Genomic DNA, 27,750 nt, shown 5'->3' with positions numbered 1-27,750 from the left:
ACAAATGTTTTCCATTACATAAATATATTTTGGAAAACAAATGAAGACTGCATTGCAGCCCATGGCTTTAAGTAGAAGCAAGGTTTCCGGTTATAAATTCACAACAGACTTTATTGTTTTCCTTTCCTTAAACTGTGAGCGCATACAGAACGGAGAGAAAAACATCATAAATATTTGCTTTCCATTTTTAGTTAAATGTCCAGGCAGGTCTTAATTCTCTCTGCTCCTTTATTTCAAGACATATTTGATGCTGAATTCTGAAGTTGTTGCAGGTGATAATCCACTGTAGAGAGAGGACGTGCGGTGAGATCTTCCCTTCACGAGTAACTAGATGGTTTGCTTCCTGAGTCGTCATCCTGAGAGCCCATGCTCTGGAAAACAAGACGTCAATTAATAAAACAGTAAATTCCAACGAATTAAAGACAATAATTAAAATAAATTAAAAATAACCACTGGTCCAACGATTACACAAAGTTGTATTTTTTTTATTTATTTTTAGTTACCTACTTCAAATTAGCTGGAGCTGGCAGAATTACATCAGAACTAAAAATCAGGAAAATTTAACCATTTTCCAGTAAGACATTAAGAGAACTCGTACACGTGGAATCTCTTAACAAGCATTGCTCAGAAATAAATATTTAAATAGCAGGCAGTATAAGATCAAAGTACCTTCTGAACAAATTGAGGGTTCACGGTGATTTCTTGATCCATTGCCTTCAATCTGTCATCAAGATCTATACAGCGTAGCATCTGTGGGAAGTAAAGAACACACATAAGGAATCAGTGGGGGGGCAGGCAGAGTTCACTGCTAAACAAAGTCTCACCTCAAAATATTGAAAGATGCCTCAGTGAATTATGCTGTGTTTAGAAAGGAATTCATACTGAAAATATAATACAGAAGGGCAAAGGGGGATCCCCTTTGCTAGGGTTGCTGCCTGTTCATATATTGTTTGTAGGTTAGTGCTGACCTTCTGTTGTATTGTGTATACAGAAAATATAGTGCGAGAAAGATTCCCATTCTGTGATACAGTTAATATAGCTTACAGAGCACAATGAACAGGCAGAAATGCAACATTAATGGTAATGCATCAGACACACAAACTCACCTCCTGATCAATATTGTGAAGCATAGCAGGATTGTTATATTTCTCTGGGTTGTCGTGAAAACACACCATCCCGTCCTTCTGATTAATACTAGCAAAGATTTCTCCATCTTCGATCTGGGGATTAAGAGGGAAAATACAAAAAACTAAATTTAAGGATTATTCCTTAATACTGACATGACACACTACTAGACGTTAACAGTTGAATTTCAGGAAAAATTCCAAAAAGGAATGAGTGAGAGTGTTCAAGGATCAACATTCCTACCATGTGTAGAACATATTTTTCAGCCTCTTGAGCCCCAGATAACTGCACTCGACTGGCCATGTCTTGTAATGAGAGGGTGAGGAAAGTCTACAAGAGAAAGCAAGGAGAAACATTTTATAGTCACACATACTCAAAAACATTAAATTTTTTTTTTCTTTATTTTTGAATGACAGGTAGTAGAAGGGACAAAAAGCTTACGTTGTTCACAAAGAAATCATCGTATACACAAAATCTGAAGTGAGGTTACCAAGCTTATAGTTGTCATTGACCGTCATTCCAAAACAGATGTTCCTCCTTAAACTGCCATAGTTTTATTATATGGTAGTTGATATAACAGAAAAAGGTTTAACAACAAAATAAGTGGTGCTCACTATGTTGGCATTGGTTGCGACTTTCTACCAGCATGCTCTTACATACAAGCGAATAGCTCCACTAGTTAATAATATACAAACTCTTATCAATCTGTGTTCAAACCACAAAAATTCAATTATAGTAAACTGGAAACCCAAAAACAAATGAATCTCTCTCTCTCTCTCTCTCTCTCGCTCAACCAGAAAGTGGTGCCTTACCTTAGTGAGCCTCTGAATGTTCTTCTTGTAGAGAGAGGACAGGCATTGTTTCACCAAACCCATGTTATTGTCCCTTGTAAAAGTTTCACTGTGTTTGTTCACCAGGTTTCGGAGCTCTGCTGGGTTATTTGTTGAATATACTTGTGCTAGCTCATGGTAGGCATTGCTAAGAGGCTGGAGGAAACACAAAGCAGCTGTTATTTCAGTCAATAAATAGTTAGCATGTTTTAAGCTGGAATCGTTACTCCTCCTCCCGTCCAAATAGCAGTAATGCATGACATTGGCAACCCAACATAAAAAGGCTTCAATGATTTACATGAAAATAGAGTGATCCATGTATATTTTCAATGCACGCCATCACCGATACCATTTAAATAAAATACTTGTCTATAAGAACTAGAGAATTTGCATGCACAATTGCTTCAGCAGACACGCCCCTTTCAGATCAGGAAGAGGCTCCAATCAATCAGATTATGTCATTCTGATCTATGGTTTCTTTTCTCTTATCAAGGTGATAACGCGGTACAGCCTGCCCACTCATTACATATGAAAAGTGAAACAGATTAATAAACCGATAGCCCCAAACAGCTCAGGCGCTATTCAGAGTTGTAAAATCAAGGGGAGAGGTGTTTGGTGGATACATGTGCACAACACATTTACTATTTGGGTGGATCTTGGATGGCAAAGGAGGAAGTAATATGCTTTCTCTGGCATTGCTAACCTATAGGTCGGTCTTTCATAGATCACTGCAGTTATAAGCCAGTTTTGGAACCTTGCAATCATACAAAATTCCTAGGGTTTTTTAACTGATCACCCAAACATGATCTACAGTATGGAGTTAAAGAACAACAACATTTTTGGCTTACATGTACATTTTGCAATACTGAAAATTAAGTAACCATTAAGATGTCCCAGCATGGGGGTTTTTTATTACTCCCAGGCCAATTCAACTCCTGCTCCTCACCTTAATGAATCTGCCCACAATCTGCGAGGTATATTTAGGTAGTTGTTGAACCTTTCCCAAGAGAATCAAGGAAACTAGAATATATTTTTTATAAGACTCCAACATAATGTGACTAACAGCCATGGCTGGAGTTGTAATAGCCTGAAGAAAGAAGGAAAAAAGAAAGTTATTACAGTTCACTTTAAGAGGGTGCAGTGGTTAACATTATCATAGCCTTACAATTTGTTTTTGCATAATATCCACTGCGCGCGCACGCACGCACGCACCTATATCTGTATATTGTGATTTCAAATGTATTAAAACCTGAGTATTTCGTAATGCAGATATTTCAGGGATTGGCTGGCTTACCCAAGGTGCGTGTAAGTAGCCATCTTATCTGTATATGACTGAGCCCAATTTGAAAGTCTGTAAACATGGCAGACAGCATTTCTGAGCTGCTCAGTGTTTGCACCGGACATGAGAATTCAGACATGCAGGAGGCTCTCTGGTTCCTACATCGTCTGGTTGGTTAAGTTGGGTTTCCAACTAAAAAGGATTTATTGATGACTCTACCCACCAAGGATCAAAATGTACACTTGCCATTATCAATTGGCAAGTAGAAAGTCACCCTTTGTTAGTAAAACGTGGATTTCCCATGCTTGCAGTGGCACATAATGCCAAAACAAAAAAATGTAGAGATGTGGTCTCCACAGAGCAAGAGTAGTCCCCCATTCTAGATATTCCCCAAACAGAGGTATTGCCTTACATAAACAGGGGCAACAATACAAGTAACACATCAAAATGATTATATGCTCCTACACTGGCTTAATTAAAATTCTGGTGCATGCTTACAAATCTATACATAACACTGCTCCTACCTACCTATCCTCACTAATAAACAAGCATGTCCCGTCCAGGGCCCTACACTCTGACAAAGATATGTTTTAGCAGAGCCCACTACACCCTCTGATTCTGTGTGTCCAACTAGTCTGGTTATAAATACTTGTCTGTTAGTCCACCTATTGTGCAAAATGTGTTGGCGCGTTATAAAGAATAATAATGAAAAAGACCACACGCACACAAGCCAGCCATATCCACTTGACAGTTTATTAAAAACACTTCCACTGCATCAGGGAGAACAGGAAACTTTGCCCTTTTACACAAATAATATGATAAATGCAATATCCATTTATTTAACAAGGTTTCAACTAATTCCAAAAAAGATTCTGTACCTGCTCGTAGAAATAAAGCGCCCTCTCTAGGTTCTTCAAGCCTGTGTAGATCATCCCACCATAGTAGTAATAGCACAGGAATGGCTTTGCTTCATACGCACCATTTTCTTTGCAGATGTCCATCATGTCTACATCTAAGTAAGCGAGTGCAGGCTTAAAACATTTTGCTAACAAACAAAGCTGCAACGAGGAATAAAGAGAATGTACACATTACTGTCCGCACTACATTAGGTTTTATTAGACATAGAAACCCAAAGCAAAATAGAATATTGTCAGTTACTTTACAAGAACAGAGCTATAAAAAGGGAATATATAATATAATATATATATATATATATATATATATATATATATATATATATATATAATATATATATATATATATATATATATACACACACACATATATACACATATATATATACACACATTTACACATATACACACACACACACCAACTGTATTCAGTTACTCAGTCCTGTGATAACCACCAGACCAAACTTGTTACCAAGCTACTTAAAGGACACTATAGGCACCCAGACCACTTCAGCTCAATGAAGTGGTCTGGGTGCCAGGTCCCCCAGGTTTTAACTCTTCAGATGTAAACATAGCAGTTTAACTGCTAGGTTTACATTGCAGGGTTAATCCAGCCTCAATGGCAGTCTTCCTGACAGCCGCTAGAGGCGCTTCACCGACGCTCAATGCGAAAATAGCATTGAGCATGCAGAACGTCAATAGGAAAGCATTGAGAATGCTTTTCTATGGGCGTTTTTTAATGCGCACGCAGCTCTGGCCACACATGCGCATTCGGCTCCACTCTGGAGCCGACGTCGGAGGGGGAGGAGAGGTCACCAGCGCCGAGGGAGCCCGGCGCTGGATAAAGGTAAGTGGCTGAAGGAGTTTTAATCCCTTCAACCCAGCGGGTGGGGGGAACCTAAGGACTACATAGTATCAGCAAAAACAAGTTTGTTTTCCTGACAGTATAGTGATCCTTTAAATGTTATTGAAAAATGGTTAAAAAGGACACTAAGCATCACACAGACACACTATTGCCTATTATACGAGACTTTGGGTGTAAGATAATTGCCATATGTTATCGGATGGCTAAAAATGCAATGTCCCACACTCACAGGTTTACAGATAATACTGGATTACCATAGGATGTGTGGTTTTACTTTTCACTACACAATAGCCTTAGTTAGTGCTCTTGATCTTGATACCATGCGCAAGGTTATGTACAGACCGTACTTACTGACATTTTCCTAATCTGTGATAAAGGTTCTTGCACTCTGAAGTGAACGCGTCTCATTCCATTCTACTGCTTTCAGATAGAATCACTTCTATTTGTTTTCTTAGGGTTACCTATACCTAATCTTCAAATGTAAACATGTGCGTTAGTTTTATTACTAAGGAATTTGGCCACTCTGTCTCAATAGTACCAACTTTAATCTTTGGCTAATGTGGTTCCTGATTGAACCTACTGTGGAATAGGAGCATATCCGTTATAATCTTTGTATATTGTTGTGTACTCTAGAAGGACGATAGGGTTATAGAACTTTGAATCTTAAAATCAAATCAATGAAAAAATACAGAATAATCCGTTTGACAAAAATCAGATGCCTACCCAAACACCTAAAACCCAAGTATGGGTTGTCAAAAGGAATTACAAGAGCTGAGGGTCTATTTTGTGGTCACCCAGACTCAGACATCAGATGGTGCGTGTGCTAATGGCCCTTCTGCTGAGCCACTGGGTCAATAGCTTTCATACCTGGCAAAGGTCTGCATGAATTGAGGTCAGCTGGTTTGTATTCATTTGCATCTTGTCTATGGCTTGCCTCAGGACACAGATTCCTCGCATGGGCTGCATGAAAAGAACAAGAATTGTACCAAGAAACAGATCTTGCAAAAACAAACAAACAAAAAAAAACACACAAGGCATTATATATTGTTTGCACATTCTTTATGAGATATTAACCCCACACAGTGAGACAGGCAGAAACCTGGAGTAGTAACACGTGAGCTTCAGAGATCAGGATTCAATTAACGTAAAATTAAAATCAATTTTATCAGAGAATGGCAATATTCTAGACTCACATGGTTAAGCAAACACACACACACATACATGGTCTATAAAGATCATTTTAAACATCAATTAGAAATGCTTTCCTGTAACTGTCTCATATCCCATTATTAACAGACATTAATATCCACCCTCTGCATTGATTCAATATATCATTATGAGAAGATGCTGATTGGCGCAGCAGAGTTTTGCCTCACCCTTTTCCTGAGGGAAAGCATTGGATTGGCGGAGATCATCAAAATGGATGATCTCACTCAATCACAGCCAGCCGCAGCAAGGGAGAAAAGGTAAGTAACATCACCAACTCCACAGAGAGGGGGGCTTGACACCTAAACATTAACTCTAGCACTGTACATGTTTGTATTCCAAACATTTTAGTGTTCCTTTGACTTCTTGATAAAAGAAAACCAATTACAGCTACATAGTTACTGGATGCAATCTCAGGAGAAGTCTCTTCCCCAGCCTTAATTATGCTGTCTGATGCGGACCAAAGACTGTCAATGTGATTATGTCCCCTTTGATTTTATCAACATGATATCTGTTAATGAGGCACTGAGGCCTTCCAAGGTTCTTGCAATTACCAAGTTAGCATAGCAACCCATATCGTTTACAACATCTGTATTAGATGATGAGCTATATTTACTGCATTATGTGTACTACTTGATATTTTATGAATTACTACGCACACCTATTTGTACCCTCCTTCACAATTTAAAATAAAGATTGTGAAAAAAAAATATTATTTACCTGCTTCCTTTCCACAAGTGCATTTGTTAACTGATGGCACAGACCAGCAACTATGGATAAAACATAAAAACCAATAAGATATGATAGTAAATTTATGCAGAAGCCAAACGCGAGCGTGCGCACACACACACAACAGTACTTACACGTGTCGGTCGCATATCGAATGTGCTCTCCGTTGCAAGTGCTGATAAAGAGCTGGACTTGAGAAAATAATGTCTCAAAGTCAGGAATACTGGGCATGGAAAATTTGACAAACCTTAAAGAAAAAGGGGAAATAAAAACAACAACTACAATGAGAACGTATTATAGAACTAAACAAAAATAACGATGCAAAACTGACCTGTATTAGTTATGGTGCCTAGAGTGTCTCCTTAAGGGGATGTATACACCTGCAGCCCAAGGATGATTGATACAATTCTAAACTAGTGGATATAATATAGTATCCAACTAATGATTTCGGCTAATCCCTGAATGACAAAAGCAAACAGGTTCTGGTCTGTAGAATTTGAACTGCACTTACAAAACTGCAAGGACCCCCAGAGAATGTTCCTGAACATCTAAAGCCCCCAGGACGGTGTCCAGATGAGACAGATTCTTTGCCAGCAGCTCCCCACTCTTGTTAATGAGTTCACACAGTTGGGTCATTTGCCCTGAAAGAGAAATCACTTTCCAATTAGGAGGAAGTACAACAAGTCTGAAGGACACGCTGCTATGCATTTAAAAGAATCAATAGTCGACGCTGATAAACACTTGCCTCTTTGGTACAACAGGACTCAGTTTGCTGATAAGTGGCATACACCAACCTAGATACAGACAGAGATGACTATTCCTCCCCACCTTCAGCAAGATACAGACACAGAGAGGACTATTCCTCCCCACCTTCATCAAGATACAGACACAGAGAGGCCTATTCCTCCCCACCTCCAGCTAGATACAGACACAGAGAGGACTATTCCTCCCCACCTCCAGCTAGATACAGACACAGAGAGGACTATTCCTCCCCACCTCCAGCTAGATACAGACACAGAGAGGACTATTCCTCCCCACCTCCAGCTAGATACAGACACAGAGAGGACTATTCCTCCCCACCTCCAGCTAGATACAGACACAGAGAGGACTAGTCCTCCCCACCTCCAGCTAGATACAGACACAGAGAGGACTATTCCTCCCCACCTCCAGCTAGATACAGACACAGAGAGGACTATTCCTCCCACCTCCAGCTAGATACAGACACAGAGAGGACTATTCCTCCCACCTCCAGCTAGATACAGACACAGAGAGGACTATTCCTCCCCACCTCCAGCTAGATACAGACACAGAGAGGACTATTCCTCCCACCTCCAGCTAGATACAGACACAGAGAGGACTATTCCTCCCACCTCCAGCTAGATACAGACACAGAGAGGACTATTCCTCCCCACCTCCAGCTAGATACAGACACAGAGAGGACTATTCCTCCCCACCTCCAGCTAGATACAGACACAGAGAGGACTATTCCTCCCCACCTCCAGCTAGATACAGACACAGAGAGGACTATTCCTCCCCACCTCCAGCTAGATACAGACACAGATAGGACTATTCCTCCCCACCTCCAGCTAGATACAGACACAGAGAGGACTATTCCTCCCCACCTCCAGCTAGATACAGACACAGAGAGGACTATTCCTCCCCACCTCCAGCAAGATACACAGGGAGGACTATTCCTCCCCACCTCCAGCTAGATACAGACACAGAGAGGACTATTCCTCCCCACCTCCAGCTAGATACAGACACAGAGAGGACTATTCCTCCCCACATCCAGCTAGATACAGACACAGAGAGGACTATTCCTCCCCACCTCCAGCAAGATACAGACACAGAGAGGACTATTCCTCCCCACCTCCAGCTAGATACAGACACAGAGAGGACTATTCCTCCCCACCTCCAGCTAGATACAGACACAGAGAGGACTATTCCTCCCCACCTCCAGCTAGATACAGACACAGAGAGGACTATTCCTCCCCACCTCCAGCTAGATACAGACACAGAGAGGACTATTCCTCCCCACCTCCAGCTAGATACAGACACAGAGAGGACTATTCCTCCCCACCTCCAGCTAGATACAGACACAGAGAGGACTATTCCTCCCCACCTCCAGCTAGATACAGACACAGAGAGGACTATTCCTCCCCACCTCCAGCTAGATACAGACACAGAGAGGACTATTCCTCCCCACCTCCAGCTAGATACAGACACAGAGAGGACTATTCCTCCCCACCTCCAGCTAGATACAGACACAGAGAGGACTATTCCACCCCACGTTCAGCTAGATACAGACACAGAGAGGACAATTCTTCCCCACCTCCAGCTAGATACAGACACAGAGAGAGGACTATTTCACCCCACGTTCAGCTAGATACAGACACAGAGAGGACTATTCCACCCCACGTTCAGCTAGATACAGACACAGATAGGACTATTCCACCCCACGTTCAGCTAGATACAGACACAGAGAGGACTATTCCACCCCACGTTCAGCTAGATACAGACACAGATAGGACTATTCCACCCCACGTTCAGCTAGATACAGACACAGAGAGGACTATTCCACCCCACGTTCAGCTAGATACAGACACAGAGAGGACTATTCTACCCCACGTTCAGCTAGATACAGACACAGAGAGGACTATTCCACCCCACGTTCAGCTAGATACAGACACAGAGAGGACTATTCCACCCCACGTTCAGCTAGATACAGACACAGAGAGGACTATTCCACCCCACGTTCAGCTAGATACAGACACAGAGAGGACTATTCCACCCCACGTTCAGCTAGATACAGAAACAGATAGGACTATTCCACCCCACGTTCAGCTAGATACAGACACAGAGAGGACTATTCCACCCCACGTTCAGCTAGATACAGACACAGAGAGGACTATTCCACCCCACGTTCAGCTAGATACAGACACAGAGAGGACTATTCCACCCCACGTTCAGCAAGATACAGACACAGAGAGGACTATTCTTCCCCACCTCCAGCTAGATACAGACACAGAGAGGACTTTTCCTCCCCACCTCCAGCTAGATACAGACACAGAGAGGACTATTCCTCCCCACATCCAGCTAGATACAGACACAGAGAGAGGACTATTCCACCCCACATCCAGCTAGATACAGACACAGAGAGGACTATTCCACCCCACGTTCAGCTAGATACAGACACAAAGAAGACTATTCCACCCCACGTTCAGCTAGATACAGACACAGAGAGGACTATTCCACCCCACGTTCAGCAAGATACAGACACACAGAGAGAGGACTATTCCACCCCACGTTCAGCTAGATACAGACACAGAGAGGACTATTCCACCCCACGTTCAGCTAGATACAGACACAGAGAGGACTATTCCACCCCACGTTCAGCAAGCTACAGACACAGAGAGGACTATTCCACCCCACGTTCAGCTAGATACAGACACAGAGAGGACTATTCCACCCCACGTTCAGCTAGATACAGACACAGAGAGGACTATTCCACCCCACGTTCAGCTAGATACAGACACAGAGAGGACTATTCCTCCCCACCTCCAGCTAGATACAGACACAGAGAGGACTATTCCACCCCACGTTCAGCTAGATACAGACACAGAGAGGACTATTCCACCCCACGTTCAGCTAGATACAGACACAGAGAGGACTATTCCACCCCACGTTCAGCTAGATACAGACACACAGAGAGAGGACAGCTCCTCCAAACAGAGAAACCAACATGTTTTCTTGAACACTTCACTTCTTGGTGGTGATGGTGGGAAATGTATAAACAGATTACTATAGCGCCTTTGTGAATTCTACTTGCTTAATGAACAAATTTCATACATTTTGCCTACTGCATGGCAGCACTTTTCATAGAGATGTGCTCAGGAAAATATGGTGAAACGTATACCCCTCCCCCCCCCCCCCCCCACTCCCTGACTAAAAGGTACAGAGTGAGATCCAACTTCTACTAAAGACCGAGTCCCTGACTACAGACACCCAGCGTTGTATTACTCAGGGGCCCCTCCTTCTCCTCCTGCCCTGGGTTACTCAGGGGCCCCTCCTTCTCCTCCTGCCCTGGGTTACTCAGGGGCCCCTCCTTCTCCTCCTGCCCTGGGTTACTCAGGGGCCCCTCCTTCTCCTCCTGCCCTGGGTTACTCAGGGGCCCCTCCTCCTCCTCCTGCCCTGGGTTACTCAGGGGCCCCTCCTCCTCCTCCTGCCCTGGGTTACTCAGGGCCCCCTCCTCCTCCTCCTGCCCTGGGTTACTCAGGGGCCCCTCCTTCTCCTCCTGCCACTGGGTTACTCAGGGGCCCCTCCTCCTCCTGTCCTGGGTTACTCAGGGGCCCCTCCTTCTCCTCCTGCCCTGGGTTACTCAGGGGCCCCTCCTTCTCCTCCTGCCCTGGGTTACTCAGGGGCCCCTCCTCCTCCTGCCCTGGGTTACTCAGGGGCCCCTCCTTCTCCTCCTGCCCTGGGTTACTCAGGGGCCCCTCCTCCTCCTCCTGCCCTGGGTTACTCAGGGGCCCCTCCTTCTCCTCCTGCCCTGGGTTACTCAGGGGCCCCTCCTTCTCCTCCTGCCCTGGGTTACTCAGGGGCCCCTCCTTCTTCTCCTCCTGCCCTGGGTTACTCAGGGGCCCCTCCTTCTCCTCCTGCCCTGGGTTACTCAGGGGCCCCTCCTTCTCCTCCTGCCCTGGGTTACTCAGGGGCCCCTCCTTCTCCTCCTGTCCTGGGTTACTCAGGGGCCCCTCCCATGCTGTTCCCCTGGACTCCCAGCAGCCCCCGGGGCTCACCCTGTGAGGAGAGCTGCCTCACGCTGTTGACGAACTGCTCCAGTGCGGACGCCATGCTGCCTGGGAGCCGGGTCCCTCCGCGGAGAGCCGGTGCCGGGAGCAGAGAGGAGCGCGCAGGCCAACTGCACTCACTGCGCCAAGTCTCGCGAGATCCCGCCGGCTGGAGAACTGACAGAACACACCGGCCCACTCATCTCGCGAGATCTCAGGCCAAGGCGCAGAATCTCGCGAGAGCAAGGGGCGGGAATAGCACGGCGTGCGTCTGACGTCACATGGCCGTAGCAGTTTCTTAAAGGCGCAGAAAGCAGTTAGTTCCGGGGGGTGTGGGCAGAGTCTGTTTATATACAGTGTGACAGGACTACAACTCCCAGCATCCGCAGTATGAGCATATACACTGTGTGACACGACTACAACTCCCAGTATCCTCAGTATGTTTAAATATATACAGTGTGACAGGACTACAACTCCCAACATCCTCAGTATGAGCATATACACTGTGTGACACGACTACAACTCCCAGCATCCTGAGTATGTTTAAATATCTATACACTGTGACAGGACTACAACTCCCATCATCCTCAGTATGTTTAAATATCTATACACAGTGTGACAGGACTACAACTCCCAGCATCCTCAGTATGAGCATATACACTGTGACACGACTACAACTCCCAGCATCCTCAGTATGAGCATATACACTGTGTGACACGACTACAACTCCCTGCATCCTTAGTATGAGCATATACACTGTGTGACACGACTACAACTCCCAGCATCCTCAATATGAGCATATACACTGTGCGACACGACTACAACTCCCAGCATCCTTAGTATGTCGATATATACTGTATGGCATGACTGCAACTCCTATCACCCTCAGTATGTCGATATATATATACTGTATGACATGACTGCAACTCCTATCATCCTCAGTATGTCGATATATACTGTATGGCATGACTGCAACTCCTATCATCCTCAGTATGTCGATATGTATACTGTATGACATGACTGCAACTCCATCATCCTCAGTATGTCGATATATACTGTATGGCATGACTGCAACTCCTATCATCCTCAGTATGTCGATATATACTGTATGATATGACTGCAACTCCCATCATGCTCATTCTCCTTATAGCCCGTGCGACATTAGAGTGCAACTCCCGCCATGCTCAATCAGCTTCATTCCCATATCTTACACTAGACTGCTCCCATCATGCTCAGCCACCTCTGCTACATTACTCACAATTTACTCACCCATTCTGTTACTGAGTCTGATTATACCATGTATCTTATTAGACTGCAACTCCTATCATGCTTTTTGTGTCTCTAGCCCATCTGTGACATTACTCTGCCACTTTCCTCATGCCTGTCCTTCTTCTGGTACATTAGACTGCAACTTTCATCATGCTGAGTCTGCATCTCCATCTTTATCACAATATTGCAATGCCTGTCGTTATTTCTTCTTCTAGATTATTTGTTAAACAAGACTCCAACTCCCATCTTGCACTCTCAGGGTTATTCACTGGAGCGAGAATGCAAAGTGAAGTTACGTCAATTATGCTTCAAGTTTGTCTACTTTGGTCCAACATTTGAAATTCCCTTTGCATTCTCACTTACAAGGTTAATCACTAATGTGAGAATTCAAAGTGGATTTCAAATATAACGTCAGAATAGCCAAACCTGAACAATGCTTTCAGCTGTGTGATATATGTATTCAATGTATTATTATTATTATTATTATTTGTTTATGTACACAATGTTTTTACACCAAGTGTGCTGTTCGTTTATTTATTTTCAGTTTGGCTGCTCTGGCCTTAAATTTGAGATAGCCCTGTTACTGCATAGCAGCGTGAGTTTGCATCTTATACATCCAATAAAATAAACAGCAATATCTATTCCTTTTTCAAATAATTTTTATTAAAGTTTTACATATTTGTATAACAACAAGAATATAAACATTATATTGGGGGTAGGAAGGGAAGGGGAACTTGGAAATGGAAAAGAATAACCATCCAGTATTAAAATAGGCATAACAGTGTATATGGCAAAAAAAATTATAATAATATGTTTTTACATCAATGCACTTTAATAATAAATATGTCAAAGAGCAATATCTATTCCATCCAAGTCACACCTGTAACACATATAACAGACCTCCTCTCACACCATGCACATAAACTGCGACTCCTATAATGCTTATTTTGTCTCTACTGGATCATTTGTTGTAGACTGCAACTACCATTGTGCATGCACGTCTGCTCGTACGTCACATTGGTCTTCATGATTATTATTTATAAAGCGCCAACAAGTTCCGCAGTGCTGTACAATAAGTGGACTGACAGACACGTTGGATGCGCAGGAACAGAGGGTGCTAAGGGCCCTGCTCAAACGAGCTTTCATTCTGGATGATCATTTATCCATTTAAAATTCACTAGTGGGTTATTGTAACTTTTATCATGCACTGCTAGACTTTCAGTGCAGCTGTTTTTCCCTTAGATTTTAAATGCATTTTAAAGGACCACTATAGGCACCCAGACCACTTCAGCTCAATGAAGTGGTCTGGGTGCCAGGTCCCCCTAGTTTTAACCCTGCAGCTAAAACGGCCATGTTTACATTGCAGGGTTAATCCAGCCTCTAGTGGCTGTCTCCCTGAGAGCCACAAGAGGCGTTCCCGCGGTTTACGCGGAGTAAATCGCACTTATTAGACACTGGACGTCCTCACGGAGTCCAGTGTCTAATAAGATCCCCATAGGAAAGCATTGAGTAATGCTTTCCTATGAGCGGGTTTCAATGTTCCCAAATTTAGTATATAGTCAGTGTTTTTTTGTTTTGTTTTTATTGATACTTTATTTAAGATTATTTTAGTAGTGGTCATATTATGTTAGTGCCAAGGCCCATAATGTAAAGAGTATAGTTAGATATTGTGCTTACAGTACTTGTTTTTAAAAGTGCGTAATCCAATAATTATTCCATCTATTCCAGGAGAACAAATAAAGAGGGCCTAGTCTGGTAAGTTATTGTTTCAGGACTGGCATTGCACATTCCCCAAAAATACGAATACAGGTTAGGAATAAAGGGAATATGTTATTAATAACTAAAGAGCTTTAACTTAATTTATTTATACAGTTATGTCCTTTCTATAGGAATATTCCAAGGACAAATTTATATTCGTACGATATGAGGATAATATTCCAATAATACTCTAAATCGCTATTAATTCTATTCTACCTTATGCGCAACTCAAACATGACACTTTCAAATGCCTCAAAGGGAAATAATCTGAAAAAAAGCTTATCTTTTTAAATCTGTCATTATTAACCATTATAACAACAGCTCTTTTTATTTTTGCATTAGTGAAATGTCCAGTAAACATCCACCCAAGGGTTCAAAAAAAATGTGTGACCCTAGTTTCACATCTTAACCCCTTCTCTGCCAGACAAGGGTTAGTATCCCATTGTACAGCGCTACGGAATCTGATGGCGCTATATAAATTATATGATAATAATAATAATATATGCATTGCTGTTACCCCTAGGGTTAAAACTGCTGGACTATTTGTGTGAATGACCTTCTTCTGATATTTAACCCCTTCTCTGCCTAGGAGGCCCTTCCATCCAATGGCAGACATGTGCATTGGTTGTGGCAGTGCATGTGAGGGGTTAATTTATTTGTATTGACTGCATTCCTGAGCTCTGCAAAGAGAAGTGACTTCAGGCAGGTCACCGACCAACACAGTGTTTTGCAGTCTGCCTGTCCCTTTAAGAAGAGGAGGCAGCTTGTCCTTACAAGGCAACCGTGCAGGAAACAGCCTATTGCTAGCTCTGCAGAGCTTCCCCTGGCACTGCATTGCAGAGCCTTTTCCCCAGGAAGGCAGAGCACCCAGGGGGATTCCCTCTGAGCCATGCACATCCTTCCACCATATTCTGCAAACTGAGAGATCCTTGTAAACAGCCCATGGGCCAGTCTGCATGGCAGCCCCCCTGCAGCACACTGCTCTGCAATGCTCTGACTCACACTGCATGCTGCTCTGCTGACCATGCAGCACTCTGGAACTGCACTCAAAGGGCCATTCCTCCTGCTGCAGAGCATGCTCCTGAGACAGCACCCTGCCTGCTCTGCACAGAGCTTCTAACTCTCCCCATTGAAAGCTGATTGCAGCAGGTCAGGTTTCATTCAAAGCTCCCATATGGGACAATGCAGAGATCCCTGCTGTGACCTGGGACACACTGTGACTCTCCCCCTCTCAGGAAAACCTTGGAATTAAAGTGCATCCTGCACATGAATCTGCTGTCACTGGCCAGTCCTGTTTCCCAGGTTTTGGGGACACTTTTACTGATTACATAACTCTGCCTTACGCCGGTGGCTTACACGGTTATTACGTCTAAGACTACACAGTTGCATAGATGTTTTAGAAAGGGTTACACACATCCCCCGACGTTGGTTTCCTGTAGTGGTGGGGGAGTAACAAGTTTTGTGTTTTATGACTGCATTTAGATAGTCACAAATCCCAAGCGATGAACACCTAGCTCCAGCTATGATATCCGTACCCAATCTGCTCCGCAGGGGCTGCGCAATGTCCTCCGGCCTTCGTCACTGCACGCCGCGCAACTCCGCCACCGCCGCTGGCCCCAGGCGCCTGCGTGTGCTGGTAGATATGGACGGGGTGCTTGCAGACTTTGAAGGGGGCTTTCTGAAGAAGTACCAAAGCCGCTACCCCAGTGAGCCATACATTGAATTGGAAGACCGCCGAGGATTCTGGGTATCAGAACAATATGAAAATCTCAAGCCAGGGTTACGCGTAAGTCACTGCGCATATGACAAATAAATGCTTGTTTTAATTTTACAGGGAATCTTCCGAATAAATACTTATCATTTTAATATAGTTATAGAGAAATCGGCATGTTATTAGTAATTCAGCATTTAAAATATAAGATATATCATTTTTGTTACAACAACTTAATAATTAACTAAAGTTAATATACTCTGTTTTTGGGTACAATAACCAAAATATTAACGTACCCCCAAAATAACTGCTGCATAGTAATGTAAGGAATTCAGAATTTTAGTCTTGTTCCGTACGCCCGCTGTTTCATATATATATACAAAACCAGTGATTTAGCCAAAACAGGTTTTAAAATTATTTGTATTTGTGCTGCAAAAAAAAGCTGAATATACATAGACATATGTAAGCAACATCAATAAGTAAAATCTATTTGTTCCCCACAGATGTCTTGAAGACTCCACAATTGTACAACCAAATAAGTCTAAAGAAAACCTTTTTTTATTGCAAAACAAACCAGGATAATCAAGAATTTCCAGGCGCTATCCATTTAGAGCAGGGGTGCCTTTAAGGTAGATCCCCAGATGTTTTAAAAACTACAGCTTCCACGATGCTTTGTCATTCTAAAAGCATTCCAAAGACACGCAAAGCATCAAGGGAGTTGTAGTTCTACAACATATGGGGATCTATTTTGTGGCCACCCCTGATTTAGACCACGATAGATACAAATATCACAATGCACTTAAAATAGTATAAGACGATGATAAGGGGAGCTTAGGTATAGGCATACTAGGCACACTCTTAGTAAAATATTCACATTCAAAATTGAGAAAGTGACTGCCTTAACATTCCTGGTAAAACGTGAATTCGAGAGGGAGCCCATATGAGTTCTTGTAGGAATCGTTTGATATGTTGCATGGTAGATTTGTACTTGGCCTGAGGCATGTGGGTTTGATGAGGCATTACTAAGAACCATATGGCAACCATCTTGTTTTGTAAACTGATTTGAATGTATGTTTCGGACCAGTTTTTCAAAAGAAACTTTGTAGGGAAAGTGTCACTTACCCATAATTTTAATATTCTGTTTATTTTATCCCCTATGTATAGAAAATATGGTTTTGTGAAAATTAAATTTAAAGTCCACATATATAAATCTTCTAACTGGGCCACTCCATCTTGGCATCCTGGTGATTATCATTATAACGTTTTCTGCCATTGAGTATAATGGACAAAAAGAAACACAAACAATGTTTTTATCCTCCTCCTTATTTGCATAGAGTGCCCTGGCTGTGCCCTAACTGAACTGGGTTGTGATATCACTTGCTGACTCTTTTAAAGGAAAACGGAATATCCCGTGAATAAAAGGTTAACACAAGTTATATATGATTTTTATTGTTTTATTCCGTGGTGTTTCCAGAGAAGTGATGTTTCAGATTCAACTTTCACTATTTTTGGGCTTAAGTTTATTTTGAAGCTGATAAACGAACTATAGGTTAGATTTCCTTTAACTTCTGCATAAAGCACCGAGTGGCAGAAATGAACAGACAATTATTCAGCATTTTCAAGTGTCCATGGATGGAGTTGGCATTCAGGGCCCGCTGTTCACATATGAAGGAGCCAGGTAAAAAATGTATTGTTTTCCTTGTAGGAGAAAGCCCTCAGTATCTGGGAGGCAAAGAACTTCTTTTTAGACCTGGATCCGATTGAGGGTGCGGTGGAGGCGGTGAAAGAAATGTCCAAATTGACCAAGTAAGTCATTGTCTTCAACACAAGCTGCACAAAATATTATTATTGGAATTTATATAGCGCCAAATTATTGTTCGATTAAAGGGGACATTTAACAATAAGTGAGACAATTACAAAGTTTTACAGAAACAATAGGTTGACGAGTACCCTGCTCAAACAAGCGTACAATATAAAGAATGATCTAATGCTTAATGTGTACTTGTTACCTGCTGCACCCCTTGCTTTTGACCTGTTGCACCCCCTTTTTCCTACCTGTAGTGTGGAGTGTAGGATGAGGGTTTGAGAACCTCTGGTGATCTAACAATGAGATGTCTGCCTCTATTGAATCAGATCTCAAACTCCCTCATTTTGCTGTGCAGTAGCAATGAGTTATGGCACTGGGATAGCTTTGTACCGCCGTTATTGGAACTGGACCCCAGTAACTAAGCAGAGACATATTATTTTCACTAGACTAAGAAACCACTGCATTTGGTGTATTAAGGACTATTAATTAAAGAGTTACTCCAAACACCATGATAACTATAGTGATTTGAAGTGGTCATGGTGCCTGGAGTCTGTATTTGCAGCATTCTGCTTTGAAATGCTGCACATACAGCATTTAATCTATTTACCTGGAGACGAAGCTCTACCTCCAGCAGCATCTTTGGGGCATCATTAGTCAACTCGGAACCAGAAATCTGGGCTGACGAATATCAATTCTGTGCATATTCCTCTGTGCAAGCTTTCATTCATTGGCTGAGAGTGGTCAGCTCACACTCTCAGCCAATGAATAGCAACGGAACTGGTGTCGGGATTCTTCAGCTCTGAGGAAGCCGCATGTATGTCACCAGCACCACAGGAAATCCGGAGACCCGAGGGGACCTAGGTAAGAGTCCAAAACTGTTTGCCCCATTACTGGGAAATGGGGCTGTAGTAGTTATGGTGCTCGGAGTAACCGTTTCAGAGAAATTCTGGGACAGAATCAGCAGAAACATTCTGTTCATTTTTGTATTGATTGCATTAGTTTAGAACCTTGATCAAAGAAATGTTCTTTTATCACTGATTCCATGGGTCGACAAACCTGTGATTGTCACTTATATATGACTTACAAGGTTAAAGATCAGAGTGACTGTTGGACTAACATAAACCAATAGGACTAGTAATAGATAGTGTGGCGTGTATATGGCCCATCTGATAACATGGGACATGGGATACAGTCAGATGGTAAGCCAAGTAAGGCTGACTGTTTTGTCAATCTGCGTATATTATATCTGCGTATATTATTCCACGTTATTAAGAGAATGCTGGCTGCCCAGCTAACCCTTCATTATACAATAGGAAGGCACTAGGACACTCTTGCCCCCAACAATGTAAATGTGTTTAAGTTGTTTGGGGGAAGTAGATACCTTTAATGATTGTTGAAATTGACATGGTTTGTTTTTATATCCTAGTTACCAAAAAGAACGCGCTAAAATAATCTGTAAATATAAAGAAACAAATAATGGTGCAGACCATCTGGTAATAATAATATGGGGAAAAGGTGTTATATGTAATAAACTCACATGTCCCAGAGCCCTATCACCCCTGGCTCTGGGTTTGAAATGCTCCTTGGGAGAGGGGATATTCCCACACTGCAGGGTAGTCAGGAGGATATGTCCACTGATGATTCCGTTGTGCTGTATATAAAAGGAAAGAAGGGCAGGACCTCCAATTGAATAGTATCACAATTCGTTTTATTGTATAAAAAAGGTTAAAAACCCTTACTTTGGATGTGGTGGGTATAAACTCGCAGAGTCACCCACATAAAAGCATAAAACACATGTACTCGAAAAAAACGCTTCCTGGTTATGGTCCGGTCACGTGATCGCTTCCGGGTCCGCCCTCCAATGACGTCCGTGTGACGCGTTTTGCCCGCCTCCACAGGCTTCTTCCGACAACGTCATGGGGTTTCAGTCTTCCTTTTAAGTCCATAGTGCCGCCCTTCTCTCGCCTCATTGGTCGGGGGGCGTGGTTTCACACGATCTTTTTCAATCATTCAATTGCACACTAATAAGCTTCATAGACTTAACCCCTTCCAGCACCCACACTAAAATGGTTATATTCAGTGCCACATAAAAAATGGAATCATCCAAGTGATGTTAATCACAATTATTTCTAATGCATATATAGACCATATCTAAGTTATTCTACATAATGATTTATCAAAGAGACATCTTCTTACTTCATTAAATTATGTTTTTAAGTATACACAATGGATATTATACGAGGGTAATTAATAAAAATTCTATACAAACAATACAACGAAGATCAATTCTAGACAGCAGGAAAAGCCTTAACTTTTCCCATATCCCTTAAGATAGACAGTGTAGATATATTCTGCTCATTTCTAAAGTATGCAATTCTTATACTAAATACAGACTGACATTATTGCAGTCTGTAGTGTATATATCTACACTGTCAGTCTGTATTTAGTATAAGAATTGCATACTTTAGAAATGAGCAGAATATATCTACACTGTCTATCTTAAGGGATATGGGAAAAGTTAAGGCTTTTCCTGCTGTCTAGAATTGATCTTCGTTGTATTGTTTGTATAGAATTTTTATTAATTACCCTCGTATAATATCCATTGTGTATACTTAAAAACATAATTTAATGAAGTAAGAAGATGTCTCTTTGATAAATCATTATGTAGAATAACTTAGATATGGTCTATATATGCATTAGAAATAATTGTGATTAACATCACTTGGATGATTCCATTTTTTATGTGGCACTGAATATAACCATTTTAGTGTGGGTGCTGGAAGGGGTTAAGTCTATGAAGCTTATTAGTGTGCAATTGAATGATTGAAAAAGATCGTGTGAAACCACGCCCCCCGACCAATGAGGCGAGAGAAGGGCGGCACTATGGACTTAAAAGGAAGACTGAAACCCCATGACGTTGTCGGAAGAAGCCTGTGGAGGCGGGCGAAACGCGTCACACGGACGTCATTGGAGGGCGGACCCGGAAGCGATCACGTGACCGGACCATAACCAGGAAGCGTTTTTTTCGAGTACATGTGTTTTATGCTTTTATGTGGGTGACTCTGCGAGTTTATACCCACCACATCCAAAGTAAGGGTTTTTAACCTTTTTTATACAATAAAACGAATTGTGATACTATTCAATTGGAGGTCCTGCCCTTCTTTCCTTTTATATACAGCACAACGGAATCATCAGTGGACATATCCTCCTGACTACCCTGCAGTGTGGGAATATCCCCTCTCCCAAGGAGCATTTCAAACCCAGAGCCAGGGGTGATAGGGCTCTGGGACATGTGAGTTTATTACATATAACACCTTTTCCCCATATTATTATTACCAGATGGTCTGCACCATTATTTGTTTCTTTATATTTACAGATTATTTTAGCGCGTTCTTTTTGGTAACTATTGTTTTGCTTTTCACAATCTCTTGTGCATTGTATTTGTGAACGCTGCCATATTATCTGCATGGGATTTTAGCGCTCACACATTGGTTATTGTGTTTTTATATCCTGCCTGTGTGTTTCAATCCTCTAGGGGGCAGTAGGTATGGAACTCATTGCATAGTAAATGTGGAGCGTTAAGAAGTTAATAAGGCCTTTGTTGACATTGCTGCCTTTTCTCGTTACAGTACCGATGTCTTCATATGTACCAGCCCTATAAAACGCTATCAGTACTGCCCGTATGAGAAGGTGAGACATTATCATTTTCAACCAGCTTGCAATTTTACTTATTGGATGGCTGGGAGGGAGCCTTCTGCTCGGTGACGTAGGGACCATCCGGTACTGACTCACAAAACGTATTGGGGTCCTCAGGACAGGCATCTTTGTAGTGATCTCCAGGCCCCCTGTAATTACGGATGCTTGACAAGTAACCCCTCTCCGCTCCTTTTTTGGGGGTGAAAGATAATAGTAGAAGTTGGACATCAGTGATGATCTCTTCACATTATCTCTGGTCCTATGCATGCGATAGGAGTGTGATTGTTTATACTGTATTAGGATTGCACATTAAAAACACTGAATTGTTTATTCCTGGTTTACAGAAAATTAAACCACAGATTAACCTTATCCTGGGTGCTAGATCACCGTTTAACCCATACTATACTTAATAAATGCACTATTACACCAAGTAACGTGCTCACCGCGAGACAGGAAAATAAAACACACTTTATTGATCACCTGAAAAATACATAGAGCATACAAAGAATTACAAACATGATATATAAACAAAAGATACGTGTAACAAGCAGTACAGCGGCCGAGCAGCTTCAGATACCCCAGCTTATTAATATATTGTGATTGTTATTATTTGTTTGTATAGCTGAGTGCACCTCATATATTATCGGTCTGGGGACACCCAGTCCCCAAGATCTTACCGTTCATAACGGCATCCTGCTCATCAGGTAAAAGATCAGGATGTGCCCCAGGTCAACCAATTATGGCCTGAAAATATAAATATGCTGGCGTCTTTCATGACATTAAACACAATTAAACAAAGCTAGAAAACCACACATTTGTACTAAACAAACATTAAACAGAAGCCATGAATTCCTAATCTACTGCCCACAGGAATAGGCCACTAAAATAATAATATAAAGGCTACAATGCAAATATATATATATATATGGAGCATTAATCCGTACGTGCAGAATTCGGTAATCATTGAGTGAGCCTGTGCAGCCCGGTCACTGATTTTGCTGCAGACGTGCCTGTGGGTGTTTCAATAAGTGACCCCTGTGCCTGTTACATATCACTCATTCTCACACTTGTGAGTTTATTGCAGAATACGATAGTTAAGTAAATCTCAACTATTGGTTGCAAATGTTTTATTTTTAACTTTTTTCTCTGAAAAAAAATTAAATAAATCTCAATGATGTTTAAAGTGCAGTCTGTTTTGGCACATCTAGAGCATACAGTGTAACTTAAATTAACCCCTGCTGTGCCAACATTGCAAGAGCATGCGTGTGTACAGCACTGCTGAAGAAATGTTTTAGTGCAGGGCTGCCCAAAAGGGAAATCCCCAGATGTTTTAAAACTACAGCTTCCATGATGCTTTGTCATTCTAAAGGTAGGCAGAGCATCATGGGAGTTGTAGTTCTACAAAATTTGGGATCTATCTCTTTGGCAGCTCTGTTTTAGTGTGTTTGCACTCGTACACCATTGTTGTACAGATGCCCACGCGAGCCTGAGAGAGCCTATGGCCTCATGGGGTGATGATGTCACCCTAAACACAAAGGTACTGCAGAGGTAAGTTCTTTTTACTTAACCTCCACTGCTGTGCTCAGCACTGTAAGCACTTAAATGAGGGTTACAGGGGCGAGGGAACAGGGAACATCCATAGAACTGACAGCTCCGCTTTAATCTCAGAAGAATTCTGTGTCCATCCAGCTTGTTTATTGACTTAGAATACTTGTCCTCCTGTTCATTGTGTGCTTTTGGAGAAATGCCAGAATTTAAAGGGCTGGTGCTTGAACTCAGGTGTGGCACATTCATTTGATTGACCTTCATGCGCCCATTATGTTGAATTCAATAATCAGCTGTCTAAGAGTTCATTGTAAAAAAATTTGTTTTATGAAAAACTGAAAATTGACAGTGCCGTGTTAAGACGACAGAAGATAAATTAAACACAGCCGTATACGCAATAGAATTTTCAGAGAAAAGAATAGAATCTATGAATTAACTGCCTCCTCGGTCTAATATTTGTCAGCTTGTGTCTTCTCTCATTTCTGTCTGTTTTTCATCTCTCTCTTCTGTGTGACAGCTCTTTTTTCTATCTGTTAGCTCTCTTTTCTGTGTGTCTGTCTGTGTGCTCCTCTGTGTGTCTGTCAGTCAATTCTCTCTCCTGTATGAGTGTCAGCTCTCTATGAGTCAGTTCTCTCTTTAATCTGTCTGTCAGCTCTTACTTCTGTCTGTCTGTCTACTCCTCTGTGTCTGTCAGTCAATTCTCTCTCCTGTTTGAGTGTCAGCTCTCTGTGAGTCAGTTATCTCTTTAATCTGTCTGTCAGCTCTCACTTCTGTCTGTCTCTCAGTCAGTTCTCTCCTTTGTCTGTCTCTCGGCTCTCTCTCTCTTATTTTAGAAGGTCTCCCTCATCTCAGTCTGTGCTGTCTCTGAAGATGTCTTGATACCCTCTCTCTTTACAGTATGCCTGGGTGGACAAACATCTTGGACACGAGTTTCTGGAACAAATAGTTCTGACCCGAGATAAAACGGTGGTTTCCGCTGACCTTCTGATCGATGACCGTCCAGACATTAATGGTAAAATAGGGTGTTTACTGTCCATCATAGAAGTACAGGGGTCAATAACGCATGTCCAAAGGCACTTGTTATAATTCCTAGAGGATCATGGGGTTTTTGGTCATCAATTTCTGGAAAACAATAGGCAGGCGATGTAGTTACCCACACTTTCATTATGAAATTATTACATAATCTTTGTCATTCATCCAACAGTCAAATGAGCCATTTGATAATAGAGGATAGTAAACAACATGCCTGCCGGCACGGGCGCAATCAGTATGGGGTGTTCTGTATGTAGCAAGCTTAGGGAATTGGAACCCATCAATGATGGCAAAAATGTATACTTGATAGAATAATCATTAAAAGGTGCAAATGTTGCTGGAAAGCACAATCAGTTCTGCATCGGGATAAATGAAGAGTTTACAGAACTTTACTTTGACTAACATTGTGTGTGTGCGGCAGGTGAAGTGGTGGACCGTTTTAACTTTTTTAAAAAAATTCTATATTTATGTTGCGCATTGGTATTACATAACAGTATGCACAAAAGTGCGGCTTAATAAAGTTGACATTTGGTATGATAGACTAAAACGAGAAAGCTTATCCAACACCCGACCTTGTAGTAGAGATCCGCTCTATTACGTGGGACAGTTCGCCACCGAGGAAGATGTAAAATGCCACAGCAGCTGAGGAGCCACTGTGGTGAGGCAGATATTTCCCGCTCTGATTAGGCCCCGTCGAGGCTCAATCCTAGATTCTGCATTCGTATGACAGGAAGACCTCACGGGACACAGTGTCTCCACACCTGTCTGATTCTGCTGGGCCTACAGTACAATGCTAGCCCTTGACGAGGCAGCCTTAGGGGTGAAGTGAGTAGACATGGCCTCTTCTGATCCTCGAAAGAAGGACCTGTCCTGTGTTCCCCAGCCTGGTATAAATCCGAAGCAGAACGCTTTCAAAGATAACGCCCAATCTGCTTGTGCTGGCTGCCTCCCACACGGAAGGAGAAGGGCAGGCCTCATATTCCATCGCCATTGCGATGTTGAATGTGGGTAAGTATCCACCACTCAAAGTGGACTCCCAGGACCTGGATAACCCCCACTGGACCAGAGGGGGGGAAGGGGGAGGGATACAGGGCTCTTGATAAAGTATTCAGACTTTCTGGGCAGCAGAAAAGCAGCCATTCCTCCTGCTCTCTCACCTCAAGGATGCCGCCTGGAATTCAGAGCCAGTCAATGGTCCAGCTCGGTAAGTAAAAGCGTTGGTGCAAACACCTAAGTGTCCCCAGTGTGCAGAAGCTTGGCTTTATACAAAACTACTTGGAATTCCATCGGTTAATTCGATATAGCACGATTTCTGATGAGGAGCCCTAGCATTGTGCGTCCTCTCTGCTTAACGGCCGAGCCCCCTACCCCCCACCAATTTTACCTTTTAGTGCAGGCATCACATTGAATTCCTTTAGTGGGAAAACAAATGAAAGAAAACAAGACTGTATCTCCCTCTGAACCGCATGATTGTAACTATTTTTTTCTCACTCTATTTTCTATTTTTTCCCTTCTCTTCCCAGCCTTAAAGAATAGATTATTGATGTATTAATAACGAACGTTTCATCGACTTGTCGAACATAATGAGTGTGCGGAAATGTTATTGTTCACTTTTGGTCACATAAACGTTTTGTTTGTATTTGTTTTGACTTTCTTTCTTTCTTTTTTTTTTTATTCTCGGTAGGTGCTGAGCCAAACCCGACGTGGGAACATATACTTTTTACTGCCTGTCACAACAAACACCTCCTGCTGACACCGCCAAGCAGATGTCTTCTGTCTTGGAAAGACGACTGGAAAGGGATTCTGGACAGTAAGAGGTCTGAGTTAAACTCCACGCACCAATAAGATTGCCAACTGAGGGATTAGCCAATCAGGACACTCCAAACTGTAATTCCTGTATACTTTCAGGGAGATATTTACCCTGTGGAGAGTCATAGTGGAGTATTCACTGTTAACCCCCCTCTGCACCTAAATAATAAACATATAGGATGTTCCAACTTTTAATATCTAATATAAATGTTTGGAAAGTTCCATTCTTCCACATGACGGGGGAAAGGAATGTTCATAATTCTGAGAAATGGCATATACACATGCAGCTTTATATATATTTTCTCACTGGAATACTTATATTGCATGATATCTGTTTGACAATCTCGGTGATTTTAACCACTATTCCGTGTAATGATTTACAGCACTCACAGTAGCCGTACACACTGGTCCGGCTAACTCAGAATCCTTTGTATGAGACTTTTGTCTTATTCTTATTTTTATTTTCTTTGCCAAATAGGAATTAAATCGTTTTTATTTTTAATTTGTTGTGTTGAGTCCTGTACATTTCATAGGGTTTTAATTCACAAATGGGCGAAAACAAATTTATAACATATTAAAGAAAACACATTATACATATCACTATATATATATACATAGACTGTCAAAGTATTTTCTGTTAGCCAACATGGCATTATCCCGGCACATTGCCTGACTGGCTGCCGATGAGGTACAAGCTTGGCGTCATTCTGATAATGGGGCCCCATGTTATCCTCCTTTAACAAATCCCTCTAGCACTGACAGAGTATCACCTGTGCCAGGGATGGGCTGACAGAGGGGGCAGATAACCTCTGCACTGCACCTGTTTGTACAATTTGAGACAGTAAGGGGGTTATTCGCTAAACTCTGATTTGAAGTGAAGTGAAAGCCTTATTGCATCATCTAGAGTAGGCAAAAATAGCTGATCTGAAAGCATTCACCAACTCAGCTGTAGTCAGAGCTTGTCTATTATAGGCTAAATTTGGAAATTCAGATTTCATTTTGCTAAGTTTCAGGTGTTCGGGGGGTGCGAGGGGGACCAGAGGGCACTATAGGGTTAGGAATACAGATTTGTATTCCTAACACTATAGAATCCCTTTACAATATTTTGCTGTGCACGCAATATGCTTAAATTCAAATGGTGCTAGAATATTTACCAGCAAGAGGAAGGTTTATAGTATATTGAAAGTGATTTACTAAGCAGGAAAAAGCTGGAGAGCCTTCTCTCTCTCTCCCTTGTTCATAAAAAGAAGTATGCTAGATCATTTTAACATTTTCACAAGATTTACCATGTCTGACTGCAAAGTTTCCTCAGACATAAAGGGTATTTATAAAGGGCAATTTTGGTGCACATTTCTAAACGTGGGGATATCTCCATGGAAACCTAAGTATTG

The 27,750-nt window shown here is 42.2% G+C and overlaps 3 protein-coding genes across 5 annotated transcripts in view; 1 reads left to right on the top strand and 2 right to left on the bottom strand.

Annotated features, from left to right (window-relative positions):
- Positions 1-27,750, bottom strand: part of PEMT (phosphatidylethanolamine N-methyltransferase) — a 440,725-nt gene that overhangs the window by 156,837 nt on the left and 256,138 nt on the right. The gene's annotated exons all lie outside the window — the stretch shown is intronic.
- Positions 84-12,021, bottom strand: COPS3 (COP9 signalosome subunit 3). Its single transcript, XM_063430681.1, has 12 exons — positions 11,742-12,021; positions 7,460-7,589; positions 7,083-7,195; positions 6,940-6,989; positions 5,881-5,973; positions 4,113-4,292; positions 2,902-3,042; positions 1,938-2,111; positions 1,369-1,455; positions 1,107-1,220; positions 670-750; positions 84-371 (listed from the first exon to the last, which is right to left on the bottom strand). Exons 1-12 carry the CDS (start codon positions 11,794-11,796, stop codon positions 318-320), a joined length of 1,272 nt encoding a protein of 423 aa, XP_063286751.1. The 5' UTR covers positions 11,797-12,021; the 3' UTR covers positions 84-317.
- Positions 12,026-26,861, top strand: NT5M (5',3'-nucleotidase, mitochondrial). 3 transcript variants are annotated; one of them, XM_063430685.1, is made up of 6 exons: positions 12,026-12,048; positions 16,311-16,545; positions 18,176-18,276; positions 21,907-21,967; positions 24,416-24,530; positions 26,235-26,861. In XM_063430685.1, exons 2-6 carry the CDS (start codon positions 16,321-16,323, stop codon positions 26,393-26,395), a joined length of 663 nt encoding a protein of 220 aa, XP_063286755.1. In that variant the 5' UTR covers positions 12,026-12,048; positions 16,311-16,320; the 3' UTR covers positions 26,396-26,861. The 3 variants fall into 3 exon arrangements, with proteins under 3 accessions (XP_063286755.1, XP_063286754.1, XP_063286753.1); XM_063430684.1 differs by lacking the exon at positions 12,026-12,048 and adding an exon at positions 15,458-15,908; XM_063430683.1 differs by lacking the exon at positions 12,026-12,048 and adding an exon at positions 15,459-16,106 and having other exon boundaries at positions 16,143-16,545.

The sequence above is a fragment of the Pelobates fuscus genome, chromosome 8, assembly GCF_036172605.1.
Source record: "Pelobates fuscus isolate aPelFus1 chromosome 8, aPelFus1.pri, whole genome shotgun sequence".
Classification (NCBI taxonomy): Eukaryota; Metazoa; Chordata; class Amphibia; order Anura; family Pelobatidae; genus Pelobates; species Pelobates fuscus.
The sequence above is the reverse complement of the archived record's forward strand: the minus strand, read 5'-3'. Positions and strand labels throughout refer to the sequence as shown.

Coding starts and splice junctions, on each gene's coding strand:
- COPS3 (XM_063430681.1), bottom strand. CDS start 11,796: ATGGCGTCCGCACTGGAGCAGTTCGTCAACAGCGTGAGGCAGCTCTCC. Junction 4,293..5,880: donor TTCATGCAGACCTTTGCCAG/GTATGAAAGCTA, acceptor TCCTCGTTGCAG/CTTTGTTTGTTAGCAAAATG. Junction 2,112..2,901: donor TTGTGGGCAGATTCATTAAG/GTGAGGAGCAGG, acceptor TGTTTCCTCCAG/CCTCTTAGCAATGCCTACCA.
- NT5M (XM_063430683.1), top strand. CDS start 16,282: ATGATATCCGTACCCAATCTGCTCCGCAGGGGCTGCGCAATGTCCTCC. Junction 16,546..18,175: donor ATCTCAAGCCAGGGTTACGC/GTAAGTCACTGC, acceptor TTTTCCTTGTAG/GAGAAAGCCCTCAGTATCTG. Junction 24,531..26,234: donor TGACCGTCCAGACATTAATG/GTAAAATAGGGT, acceptor TATTCTCGGTAG/GTGCTGAGCCAAACCCGACG.